The 14,052-nt window shown below is 44.9% G+C and overlaps 1 protein-coding gene across 1 annotated transcript in view; it reads right to left on the bottom strand.

The window, feature by feature from the left end:
* Window positions 1-14,052, bottom strand: part of LOC124621998 (synaptic vesicle glycoprotein 2B) — a 394,356-nt gene that overhangs the window by 112,467 nt on the left and 267,837 nt on the right. Inside the window, exon 2 of the mRNA XM_047147545.1 lies at window positions 12,243-12,321. Coding sequence (XP_047003501.1) covers window positions 12,243-12,276 — 34 coding nt within the window. The 5' untranslated portion in view covers window positions 12,277-12,321. The remainder of the gene's footprint in view (window positions 1-12,242; window positions 12,322-14,052) is intronic.

Genomic DNA, 14,052 nt, shown 5'->3' with positions numbered 1-14,052 from the left:
CGATTCTTACAAGGAAGGCGTCACCTTCTCGTTCAAAGCGCCGAAGAAGTTCTTCACAAGCATCAACACGTCGTTCTCTCATTTCAGGAGTCAGCTGCCGTGGCACCCATCTTGCAGACACTTTGTGAAACTGGAGCACATCATGCACCATATGGTGTGCTGACCCAACACTAATCTGTAAACATGCTGCAATATCATTCAGTGCCACTCGGCGGTTTCCCTTCACTATGGCTTCAACTGCTGCAATGTTCTGTGGAGTCACAACTCGTTGTGCCTGTCCTGGACGAGGAGCATCTTCCACTGAAGTCACACCATTTTCGAACTTCCTACACCATTCGTAGACTTGCTGCTGTGACAAACATGTATCTCCGTGCTGAACCTTCATTCGTCGATGAATTTCAGTTGGTTTCACACCTTCACTACACAAAAACCGAATAACAGAACGCTGTTCTTCCCTGGCGCAAGTCCCAAGTGGGGCGGCCATCTTTATACTGATACTGCGACGGTATGCGAGCATCTGCACTATGCTGCCATCTACAGGCCATTCTGCACGCTGTTTTTAGCACGCTTACAAACTTGCAGGATAACAGCGCGAAATTTCGATTTGTTATTACAAATTTAAGGTTTTGATTTGATTCAGCCTCGTACAAGTACAGTACTGGCTGTTGCTATGTCTATGCTCTTCCTGTAATCGCCCTGCACCCTTTGAAGCTGAAGCGCTTTCCTGCACTTCCCCGAGACCCTCTAACCAAAAAAAACCTCTCAGTCCCCTACACACCACCTCAGCTACCCGCGGGCAGTTGGCGTCTGTCTCCGAGTGTTTCACAGTCCAGGCTTTACAGCGTCTCAGTGGCTCTCTCCCTGGGTCAAACAAATCTGTGACCATTCGTGCTGCTCTCCTTTATAGACGTTCAATATCACCTGTTAGTCGCATTTGGTATGAGTTACACACACTTGAGCAATATTATGGGACGGGTCTCACTAGTGTTCTCTAAGCGATGTCCTAGACTTATTGCGTTTTCCCAGTACCCTACCAATGAACCGGAGTCTTGCACATTATTTACGTACGACAAATTTATCCACATTTAAGGTGAGCTGCTATTAATTGCACTAAGCGGAAGCTATGTCTGTCACCAACTTTCTGTAAAGTCAAATATTTAACTTTTCTGTCCACATTTATGTCACCAGCTATGCAAGTCCCCTGGTTACAGAACATACTGTCTCGGCAGTAGAGAAACGCGACTGTTGCTCCCAATTTGCGTACTTACCAAAAATGGTCAGTTACTGGTGATTACCTTCAAATTAGGTTACGAATGCTTTCTTTCCTTAAAATGCTCAAAACATTCCCCAGATCACTTTCCATGAGGGTGTTTCTGCCTTCTAGCAAATTGCAAAAAGGTGCTTGTAGTCAGAAACTATCTTGGTGGTAATATGGCCGTCACTGCCACCTAATTCATCGCTCTGAGGAAGGTTGTCAGAAAGTAAGTTTAAGGCTGGAAAACATACCAAGACAGACTGTTCCGTGCAGTTCCATCAAGTGTATGTCGAGGTAGCGTTTTTTGCTTCTCTTTCTTCTTCTTCTTCTTCTTCTTCTTCTTCAAAGACGGTCAGTGGTGTTCAGTGCAAGGTTTAGAACGAGTCCGTCCAGCAAATCCTCCTGACTTTTTCTCGAATCACAACGTGAGGCTCCCCGGTTTGGGGGCCGGAGAGCAGCAAACTGACTCAGAGAAGTTCCATTATCAAACTGTTGTCACGGTATCGTGCCAAAAACAGACGTGCTGTGAAAACGTGACAGCAGCGCAACTACAAGAGCTATGTCGGAAAATTAACAACCAGTTTTTCAATTTAGAACACAAAAACACTAGTTCACCCAAGAGCATTACACTACAAAAGACTGCAGAAAGAAGCCCCACTAAGAGCGTCTGTTAAGCCAAATGAGGATGAATAGTCCAAATCAGAACTAGTTACGGCGAGTAGCTGTCCGGCAGAAAGGGAAGGAAGGCTGTGTTCGAGCTTAAAGTTGTGTCGACGGCGTGGTCATTAGAGACGGAGCACAAGCTCGGAATAGGTTGGAGCAAGGAAGGAAATCTGCCGCGCCCTTTCAAGGGAACCATCCCGGCATTAGCCTGGAGCGACGTAGGGACACGAATATACAGCAGAGGTGGTGCAACAGTGGTTCTGGTTTCCGTCACGTTACTGCCAGTGGCGCTCCTACCTGTAGAATGGGCGGTAAAAATCCAAGGTGGCGAAATAGACCGTTTATGTTGTGCAAAAATGGCTAGAAATTCAAATTTTGATCGTATAATACAACGTGCTACTCCGACTGAAGTAAGTCAATTGTCTTCCGTTAACAGCGACAGCGCAGGTGGAATATCTCGTGGACCGAGAGGATATTCGGTGACTGGACTGGCCTGCTCCCCTCCCCCCCCCCCCCCCCCCCTATCAAAATTCCATCTAGCGCGTGGGTTGCGTTGGGGAGACGTACTGAAGCACGCCCGCATGCACGAAAGACCACCCAGCAGTGAGCTGCCGCGTTGCTGGAGGCATGGGGCGGCCCACCACAGGGAGTCCTTGCCAACCTCGTGGTCAGCACAGGATGCAGGACCGCGTCACTCACCGTACTAAGGACCGTGTCCGCCTTTTGTGTCGTCCAGGGCCGCCATCATGTATCGCGGTCACGTGCTGTAATTATTGCCTTTTAATAAAAGTGTCATTTCTGTTCGTCTAATTGAGTATTTGTTCGAGGTATCTTTTGTAGTACAGTGAGTGGTCGAAGTTTCATCGAACTATGAGAGACATCACGGGAAAGCTACTTTCGTCCATAAGATTGCACACTTGTGTAGAAGTACGGCAGAACTACAGTACTGGCCATTAAAATTGCTGCACCACGAAGGTGACGTGCTACAGACGCGAAATTTAGCCGACAGGAAGAAGGTGCTGTCATATGCAAATGATTAGCTTTCCAGAGCATTCACACAAGGTTGGCGCCGGTGGCGACACCTACAACGAGCTGACATGAGCAAAGTTTCCAACCGATTTCTCATACACAAACAGCAGTTGACCGCCGTTGCCTGCTGAAACGTTGTTGTGATGCCTCGTGTAAGGAGGAGAAATGCGTACCATCACGTTTACGACTTTGATAAAGGTCGGATTGTATCCTATCGCGATTGCGGTTTATCGTATCGCGTCATTGCTGCTCGCGTTGGTCGAGATCCAATGACTGTTAGCAGAATATGGAGTCGGTGGGTTCCGGAGGGTAATACGGAATGCCGTGCTGGATCCCAACGGCCTCGTATTACTAGCAGTCGAGATGACAGGCATCTTATCCACATGGCTGTAACGGATCGTGCAACCACGTCTCGATCCCTGAGTCAACAGATGGGGACGTTTGCAAGACAATAACCATCTGCACGAACAGTTCGACGACGTTTGCAGCAGCATGGACTATCCGCTCTGAGACCGTGGCTGCGGTTACCCTTGACGCTGCATCACAGACAGGAGTGCCTGCGATGGTGTACTCTACGACGAACCTGGGCGCACGAATGGCAAAACGCTGTGTTTACAGCGTCATGATGGTCACATCCGTGTTTGCCGACATCGCGGTGAACGCACATTGGAAGCGTGTATTCGTCATCGCCATACTGGCCTATCACCCAGCGTGGCGGTATAGGGTGCCATTCGTTACACGTCTCGGTCACCTCTTGTTCGCATTGACGGCACTTTGAACAGTGGACCTTACATTTCAGATGTGTTACGACCCGTGGCTCTACCCTTCATTCGATCCCTGTGAAACCCTACATTTCAGCAGGACAATGCAGGACCGCCTGTTGCAGATCCTGTACGGGCCTTTCTGGATACAGAAAATGTTCGACTGCTGCCCTGACCAGCACATTCTCCAGATCTCTCACCAATTGGAACCGTCACGTCAGTGGTGACCGAGCAACTGGCTCGTCACAATACGCCAGTCACTACTCTTGATGAACTGTGGTATCGTGTTGAAGCTGCATGGGCAGCTGTACCTGTACACGCCATCCAAGCTCTGTTTGACTCAATGCCCAAGCGTATCAAGGCCGTTATTACGGCCAGAGGTGGTTGTTCTGAGTACTGATTTGTCAGGATCTATGCACCAAAATTGCGTGAAAATGTAATTACATGTCGGTTCTAGTATAATATATTTGTCCAATGAATACCCGTTTATCATCTTCATTTCTTCTTGGTGTAGCATTTTTAATGGCCAGTAGCGTACTATATACGCGCAGTAACTTCGTACTTGTCGTGGGGAATGCTGGGAGCAGGTGAAGTGGCATAAGTTGGCTGGTGGCGCCTCGTTTATAGTCAGCGAGAACCTTGGTTAACTTGTATAGCTGTACTTCGTAATTTGTATCAATTGTCCTTCAGTTTGTTGTTGTTGTTGTCTTCAGTCCTGAGACTGGTTTGATGCTACTCTATCCTGTGCAAGCTTCTTCATCTCCCAGTACCTACTGCAACCTACATCCTTCTGAATCTGCTTAGTGTATTCTTCTCTTGGTCTCCCTCTACGATTTTTACCCTCCACTCTGCCCTTCAATGCTAAATTCGTGATCCCTTCATGCCTGAGAACATGTCCTATCAACCGGTCCCTTCTTCTTGTCAAGTTGTGCCACAAACTCCTCTTCTCCCCAGTTCTATTCAATACCTCCTCATTAGTTATGTGATCTACCCATCTAATCTTCAGCATTCTTCTGTAGCACCGCATTTCGAAGCTTCTATTCTCTTCTTGTCCAAACTATTTATCGTCCATGTTTCACTTCCATACACGGCTACACTCCATACAAATACTTTCAGAAACGACTTCCTGACACTTAAATCTATAGTCGATGTTAACAAATTTCTCTTCTTCAGAAACGCTTTCCTTGCCATTGCCAGTCTACATTTTATATCCTCTCTACTTCGACCATCATCAGATATTTTGCTCCCCAAATAGCAAAACTCCTTTACTACTTTAAGTGTCTCATTTCCTAATCTAATTCCCTCAGCATCACCTGACTTAATTCGACTACACTCCATTATCCTCGTTTCGCTTTTGTTGATGTTCATCTTATATCCTCCTTTCAAGACACTGTCTATTCCTTTCAACTGCTCTTCTTTGCTGTCTCTGACAGAATTACGATGTCATCGGCGAACCTCAACGTTTTAATTTCTTCTCCATGGACTTTAATACCTACTCCGAATTTTTCTTTTGTTTCCTTTACTGCTTTCTCAGTTTATACTTTACAAAATAATTTAAACGAATTTGATCTCAATGCGTCAGCTTTGGGGGTGCATACACGAGGGCACTCAAAGTTTTAATTATCACCTAAAAAGTTACTCAAGTGATATTTAGTCTGTTTGTAGGTACGTGTCTGCAGTTGTGGTACACACCGAAATAGAACGAGAATCGCGAGAGAAGGGGGAACCCTAGAGGTCAAAAACCGGTACACAATCGAGATGATAGTACAAGACGTGAAAATAAGACTTGGAGACAAAGGTCGTTAGTTTCCACGAAAGTCCGTTGCCATTGAAAAAGCCCGCCGAATCGGGGGACGAGAGGAGATGTTGCAGCTGTGATAGACCAATCCGGATGACATATCTAGCCGCCTAATCACCACGGATGAGTGCTGGGAGCTTCGCTGTTACCTACAGACAAAGGCGAAAAGCGAGCAGTGGGAACTTGCAGACTCACCACAGCCGAAGAAGTCGAAGGACCAGTCATCGTCAACGAGGTGATGCTCGGTGCTTTCTAGGGTTGTCACAGTGCTGTGCCGATAGACTATATTCTCGAGGGCCAAGCGTCACAGGCGCACACTACCGGAATTTCCTGACAGTGTAATGGGAGGCTGTCAAGGCGAAGCGTCGCCGGAAGCTGTCCAAAGAGGCTTGGTCATCTCACGCTGCACTGGACGCTGTCACACGTGCAGCTTCTTTGTCCTATCGAATTCTCGTTACATGGTGACCAGTGAGTCCTCCTTCGTTCCTCGGATGCAGAAATTATTGCGTGGCAAGCATTTCCAGAATGAAGATGACGTGATGTTCGAGGTGGAAGATTTCAAAAATTTTCAAATGTGTGTGAAATCTTATGAGACTTAACTGCTAAGGTCATCAGTCCCTAAGCTTACACACTACTTAACCTAAATTATCCTAAGGACAGCCGGCCGAAGTGGCCGTGCGGTTAAAGGCGCTACAGTCTGGAACCGCAAGACCGCTACGGTCGCAGGTTCGAATCCTGCCTCGGGCATGGATGTTTGTGATGTCCTTAGGTTTAACTAGTTCTAAGTTCTAGGGGACTAATGACCTCAGCAGTTGAGTCCCATAGTGCTCAGAGCCATTTGAACCATATCCTAAGGACAAACACACACACCCATGCCCGAGGGAGGACTCGAACCTCCGCCGGGACCAGACGCACAGTCCATGACTGCAGCGCTGGAAGATTCCTCGAGCAACCAGAATGCAGACTTCTACAGACAAGGCCTTTGGCGAATGATTCACCGTGCAGAAATACGTCTCGCGTTGAAGGGTCAATATGAAGTTCGGACTGACACCGTTACAGCATTTGATTTTTTTTTTTTTCTCGAACTGCGAGCACTAGTTCCAAACTCACGGCGTCATCAGCAAAAGAGGAATCGTATCGATCAAGGACGACGAGCAGCAGCAGATTTCTATTTAGATGTGGACTCTTAACAGATCAGATGACAGCAAATGTCGCTGTAATTACAGCCCGCCTCCTTAGGCACTCTCTCAGTTGATTAGCTGTTTACTTCCTTAAATATTCAACTTATCATTTATTTGTTGTAATATGAAGATGATGATTCATTTACTGAATTCTGTCGAAACCAGAGAAGATTTCTTTATATCTTAACTACATTCCTCGTAGCCATAAAAAATACTGTTAAAGAAAGAAGAATTTCAGTTTCAAAAGTGGAAGAATTATAATTTTTTTAAAAAATTCTGAGTTTAAAAAAACAGAAGAAATTTAGTTTTCAAGAAAGAAGAAATTCGGTTTTCAAAGCATAACATTTTCTTTAAAGGATGAGGTTTTACTTTGTAAAAAATAAAAACGTTCCTTTTCAGTTTTGATTCTGAGAGTAAAGGTTTTTTATTTGAAGAGTGAAAAACTGGTTCCCAGAGGTAAGATTCCAAAGCCACCAATGGCAGGACGAGATGCCCTCAGAGGCTGCGCTGTTAAAGGTGAACCTGCTGGGTGAAAGGCTGGACTGAAGGGGTGGATGAAAAATAAATGGCCGCTAAGGCCACACTTGTACGGGGGCACTCGAGTCAGAGGTAGCCAGTTGGAGTCCTAGTGGTGGTCGTCATATGTGGCCTCCAGGAGAGGACACGTGATGGCGTACAGTTTCTGCTCACCAGATTCCAAAAGCCACCGTCTTGTCTCACCGAGGGACGCTGTTGATGGGAATCTCATCCTCAGATGGAAACGTTAATCTCGACTGGCCCCTTGCTCCTGGTGCTTTTCGAGAGAAGGAGGCTGTGTGCTGGATTCGGATTTTATCCTCTCCCTTCTGTTTGTCCACAACGACACAAACACAGCACTCTATTGTACAAGAATACGTCACAGCCTCGCGAACTGCACAGTGCACACTTGACACTTTAAAACAGGCAGCGGCAGACCATCTCCACAAGGGTCCCCGCATCTGCCCCCAGCGACTTCCTGAGTAGGAGACTGACTTCAGCTATTTTCATTCAGAAATCTCACTGGAAATGGGAGCGAGACTAAGAATAAATTACACACTCAGAAAGCTGGGGTACACGCCGCCCGTACGCCGCATACTCGCATTAACGGAATCTACGCTCGGGGCGCGAGGGCTCGGGTAGTTTCGACTGAGGGACGACGCTCACCATGTAGAGCTGCGACACACGTTCCCAAATTTAAAAAAAATGGTTCAAATGGCTCTGAGCACTATGGGACATAACATCTGAGGTCCTCAGTCCCCTAGAACTTAAAACTACTTAAAACTAACTAACCTAAGGACATCACACACATCCATACCCGAGGCAGGATTCGAACCTGCGACCGTAGCGGTCGCGCGGTTCCAGGCTGAAGCGCCTAGAACCGCTCGGCCACAACGGCCGGCACGCGCGTTCCACCTCTTATGTAAAAATAATAATAAAAAGAACCTTCGCATTTATTCGTTGACAGAATGTCCTCTTACGTCAATGCATTTCACCCTCTTTTTCCCCAGTGACTTTATCACATCCATGAAGTGCGATTCTGGAAGGGCTGCAGAACCAGCCACGGCTAAAATTACCTGCTCACCGGATTCGAAAGCCTTGCCAGCCGCACACTTGTGAACACGTGGTATTCAGGGGGGGTCTCAAATCTCGTAAGTATCTTACAAATTCACACTCTTCAGACCCATAAGTTTTCCTACAGACGGAACAACTCTGTCGGCATTTGCACGCTCTTGAAGAAGAATGCTGTACAATTTGTAATCCGTGCATGTCCTCGCGTATTTTCTCAGCCAGAAAAACCGGAACCCTTGCATATTACTCGCCAGGTATTATTTTACCCTTTGAAATAGAATATCTCGCTTCTGGCTACGAACTGGCCCGAAAGTGGTTTCCATTCCCGCCTGTCGCAATAACGATGGGAAAATGTTAACCTTGTACTACTAGTTCAGTGCATGCAAGAAACAGAAGTGCGGTAGTGCAAGTCTATGTCTAATTTCAGCATCATACATGGGTAATTTTAAGTAAGTACCTCTTACCTTCAAAAAGTGGTTCATATATTTATTTCATAATCGAGTTGGTTCATGCAAACATTGCATAATTCCCATATTATGCCTTGTATTCAAAATGAGTATTTTTATCTTAAAAAAAAGGTTAATCGGCATGAATACTTTTGTGTTAAGGGGACATTGTTCGCCCTATGCCGCAAATGTTAAATTATCGAATTTTGTGACCCATTATCTTGGAAACTTTTTAAGACACCAACTTACAATTTTCCATAATTATTGAGTGCACTGATCTAGAATTATTACTAAAATTGTATTGTGGGGCATGTTATCTTTTTTTTTTCAAAAACTCAATTTTCTGACAGAATTTTGTAAATAAATGAACATAAAAACAAAAGCAACTCAGAATATTTTAATTATTCTAGTTCCATATGTGTTGAATCTCACACTTGGCATGCTGTGAAAATTTAATGTCTCTACCATTAGTACCTTTTAGAAAACGGGTTATTTATTACAAAAAATGTAGTCCAGAGATACTGAGGTTTAAAACTTTTTTATTACAAATTCGTATACAGACTTACGTTTATGCATCTTTTATGCACTAGAATTGCCCTGGCCCATAGTCTGTGTCCTCTTCATTGTCACAACAGCCCAGTGCTTGCCGCCTCCTTTTCTTTCTTGCTTCATTTGTCATTTGCTGAGCAGCTAACTGTGCTTCAAGTACACTAAGCTCATCCAGTTCCCGCACTCCTTTAGCTGTGTTCTGTCCAAATCTTACGCTAATTTCTCCAGAACCTTAAGTCTTTCACAGTTCCTACCATTAAATGTTATTACAGCATTAATCAGACACCGCTAACTTTAGAGTCATGAGGCCAACGAATACATTTTAGGGCACACGGCCGCACACAACATTAGTGAAGGACTCTTTCACATTCTGAGTCTTCCCGTGTAAACACTTCTTTAGTAGCTCAGGATTCGCCAAATCTCTGTAAATAGGTTTGATTGCCTCTGTTACTGCCAAAGGAAGAAAATGGTTATGTTTAAATTCATGCAGGGTGCGAGAAAATTGGCCGCACGGTCTGAGGCATCTTGTCACGGTCCGTGCGGCTCCCCCTGCCGGAGGTTCGAGTCTGCCCTCAGGTTTGGGTGTGTATGTCGTCCTTAGCGTAAGTTATTTAAGTAGTGTGTAAGGTTAGGGACTGATGACCTCAGCGGTTTGGTCCCATAAGACCTTACCACAAATTTTGAAAAATTTTGCCTATATTTACCCCAAGTGTTTGGTGGAGGTGGACACAAAGCATGACATGACTTTTCATCAGTTGATACAGTTGATATTCGATGAAAGAAAGTGCTCCACACAGCTCTTTTCATCTTCTCTAAATTGTCACAGTTATCTATAATGGCCTTCCTGTAATATTCCTATAATTCAAATGGTTCAAATGGCTCTGAGCACTATCGGACTCAACTTCTAAGGTCATTAGTCCCCTAGAACTTAGAACTAGTTAAACCTAACTAACCTAAGGACATCACACACATCCATGCCCGAGGCAGGATTCGAACCTGCGACCGTAGCGGTCTCGCGGTTCCAGACTGCAGCGCCTAGAACCGCATAGCCACTTCGGCCGGCTCCTATAATTCATCAATTACTTTGTCCGTTAGTCTTACAGCACGTTTTATTTCTTGCCATCAGATAGTTTTGTGTTACCCAGCTTGGTTTTTAGGTTACGCAGACGTGTTCCCATTCTTTTCTTGACATGTCCTACACGCTTAACTTTTTGTATAAAAAACATCATAAGGCTTACTGTTTTGTACTGCAATGAAAGCCTTTCTGTCTCCATCACCTAAGTAATTCACATATCTGACACCTCTCTCCCTCTGCGAACGCTGGAAAATGTCAATTGCTCCTTTAACCTCCATTCCTCCACTTGTGCCATCATAATTTTTTACACACTGCTGCTTATGAAGTAATCTGTTCTTCTGGTTCACTGTACAACCTCGGCAATACTTACTGAGAACTTCAAAATTCAAAACTTTTCCAGTGTCAGTACTTATTGTAGATGTAGAACCATTTTTAGAGCTAAACCCACGCTTTTGCCAGGAGCCATCCACAGAAATGCTGATGTCTGTGTCATTCTCATTTTGTTCAACAGCTTCTGATGGATCAGCAACCACTGAATCTTCAGACACAGCATTTACAGAGTCCCCAATTGCTGTTACATATTTCGTATGCCTAGAAGGTGGTTTTAGCAAATTCAACACACTGCAGAGAACATTACTAGTCCTTGCACTTTTACCAATGCATCTAAGGCCATAGAACAGTCTCACATTAGTTTCACACAATTCATTACCTGAACACTTTGATGAAGTATGAATTGCTTTTTCGTTTTTGCACTACTGACATTTAATAATTAATTTAGAGACAACATCTATTCTGGCTCCAATATCCTCATACAGTTTAATTTCCCCATCACAAAGACAGCAAGAGACGGTTTTAGAAAGATCTTGTGCAAGTATTTGCAGATCAATAATGACGTTGTCCATAATATTACTTTTACCACTGCCACCTGTTTCTCAAGTTACTTTCCTTTTCGATGCACTAGGGGGCGTGGTCACTTCAGAAACATTATCGTGATTTCCTTCACTGCTAGCACACTTGTTTTCAAGTACTTCAGAAGAAAATGCAGGTCTCACATATCTGTTACCCGCAAATTTGCGTTTCTTGAAGTTACTTTTACGCTTACTCATTTTATTTACGTATAAAAAGCAATAGATGTTAGCTTATAATCACACTACTTTCAACGAAAACTAGTATCAGAAACAAAGGACTGCCAACTTCTGAGACGTAGCAGTAGGCACAAAACAAAGCAATTCATAGCCTTCTAGACTGTGTAGTTCCCAAGATATGACTGCTCAACTGTGGCAGTATATGTGTAGCCGCAAAATTTGACAGTCACATGCCAACATTCAAAATATTATTTGCAGGTTTCACAATTGTCTGATTTTGATGTATTATATTCCAAAATGTTCAGGAAAGTCCAAAGTACATTATGGAGTAGAAAACAGAAAATGTCAAATTTCAACGAATTTCATGTACAATGTCCCCTTAAGGAAAATTATGTAGTGATGCATTGCAATAATTGTAGGGATGGCTAGCATAACATTTATATGTATTTCGTGTGTGATAGGAATATTTATCCTTCATTACTCACGTTTGTATTTGACTTTCCAATCAACCTGGTTTATATACACATGGCATAATTTCCATATTTCACCGAGTATTGTAAATAAGTCTTTTTGCGTTAAGGAAAAGCTTAAAAAAGAAACAATCGGCACCTGGCAAAACTGTCTTTGGTATCGATACGTTTATTCTGATATTATCGATACAACTTTTGATGTTGGTGTCGACACCAAATGTCGTAACTAATTGGGTTCGGTGACTGCTGCAAGTGCAGAGGGTCCCTTGGTGCTGGGCCCTGCTCTCTTGTCCTCTAGCTGTTTAGCCTACTGCGCGCGCTGCCTGCCTGCCTCTGTACTTACTGGAGTGGTCCTTTGGCGGGTCAGTCTCTACCATTCTAGGCCGGGCTGGCGGTCAGTGCTCGGCGTGCTCCCTTTCAGCCTGCAACAGAGAAGAAGACAACAAACAGGTCAGCCCCGTTTCACTAACATGGCTTTGTAGCAGGGGTTTGGAACATATACTTATCCCAACACTATGAATTACTTCGAAGAATACCATCTAGTGACACGTTAACAAGCGTGGTTTCATAAAATATCGTTCGAGTGAAACACAATTGGCTCTGTATTCACGCGAAGTAGTGAGTGCTATCGACAGGGGACGTCAAAAATTCAAATGGCTCTGAGCACTATGGGACTCAACTTCTGAGGTCATTAGTCCCCTAGAACTTAGAACTAGTTTAACCTAACTAACCTAAGGACATCACACACATCCATGCCCGAGGCAGGGTTCGAACCTGCGACCGTAGCGGTCACGCGGTTCCAGACTGCAGCGCCTAGAACCGCACGGCAGGGAACGTCAAATTTATTCTGTATTTTTCGACTTCCACAACGCTTTTGACACAGTTTCTGAAAAAGAGGTTCTAAGCAAATTGTGTGCCTATAGAGTATCGTTTTACTTGTGCGACTAGATTCGATACTTCCTGTCAGAAGGGTCACAGCACCGGAAGTAGTCTGGTGAAACCCAAATAATAATCAGCGTTCCGCAAGGAAGCGTTATAGGCCTTCTGCTCCTCCTGATATACCAATACAAGGTGGGCCTTACCAAAAGTCGCTTCTCCCACGCACCATTAGCATATGAAGGAGGCAAATAATACAGAGATAATGCCACCAGGAGTACTCTCCTCCAATCGTCACGAAGTAAGGAAGGCAGGAAGGATTAAACGTTCATTAGAGACGCGGCACAAGCCTCGACTGAGGAACGGAAATCGGCCGCGGCCTTTTTAAACCAGCAACCCAGGCATTTGCCTCAAACAGTTTAGGGAAAACCATAAAACTGCGTGGTTGCACGGGGGATCGGATCCCGGTCCTTTTCCACTGTGTTGATCACTGCAGCACATCTGTCTGTCTGCCGGACGACTCAGAAACCGGGGAGTGCAGAGAGGATAATATGCTCCTTAACAAAAGAGGTCCTGTGTGTGTGAGCTGCGCTTCCTCGAAGTTTGTGTATGAGGCCGTGCAACGCCTCCTATACGAGGAGTTCTGCTACCGCAGTAATTAAATTTTCCAGCTAGCGACTCTGTACACAGACGGGGTTCTATGGGGAAGCCGCCAATTCTCAAAAATAAGCAGAGGTCAATATTTGCGAATCGTACAGTAGCAGCAACTGCGTCAAAGTGACGTAAGACTCTCAGGCCTCTTCATTATGCAATGATGACTTTTGGGTTTCTAACAGCTCGCGAATAACAGCCAATGTATGAGAGGCGCTGACTTGTCCTTCCGGGGAACCTCCGGCGGGGCTTTCCACAGTCCTCAACTTGGGGAACCGGCGGTCATGACGAAAGCATAAAAAAAAAATTAAAGCCCCTTATGTCGACTTATCGCCTCCACGACTCTTATCCTACTGTTTTTTTCTGCTTGGGGAATTTCGTGGCGGCCACTAGCGAGGTGGCAGCCAGATCACGTGGTAATACCTACTGGGAGGCGTGTTTACAACAGAGTACAGTTTAATAACAACTAAAGCTGCAACGGAAATTTTGTCGAAATGGTACACCGCCAGCTGCTGTGGAAACCTTCATTATTGCCGGCAGTTTCGGTTGGTACAAAGATTCAGGCAACAAGAATGCTTCAGTTACAGTATCTGTGCAGATACATACACGAGGTTCCATTCCACTCT

This window comes from Schistocerca americana, chromosome 7, assembly GCF_021461395.2.
Source record: "Schistocerca americana isolate TAMUIC-IGC-003095 chromosome 7, iqSchAmer2.1, whole genome shotgun sequence".
Lineage (NCBI taxonomy): Eukaryota > Metazoa > Arthropoda > Insecta > Orthoptera > Acrididae > Schistocerca > Schistocerca americana.
Note: the sequence above shows the minus strand (reverse complement) of the source record. Positions and strands in the feature narration are given on the sequence as shown.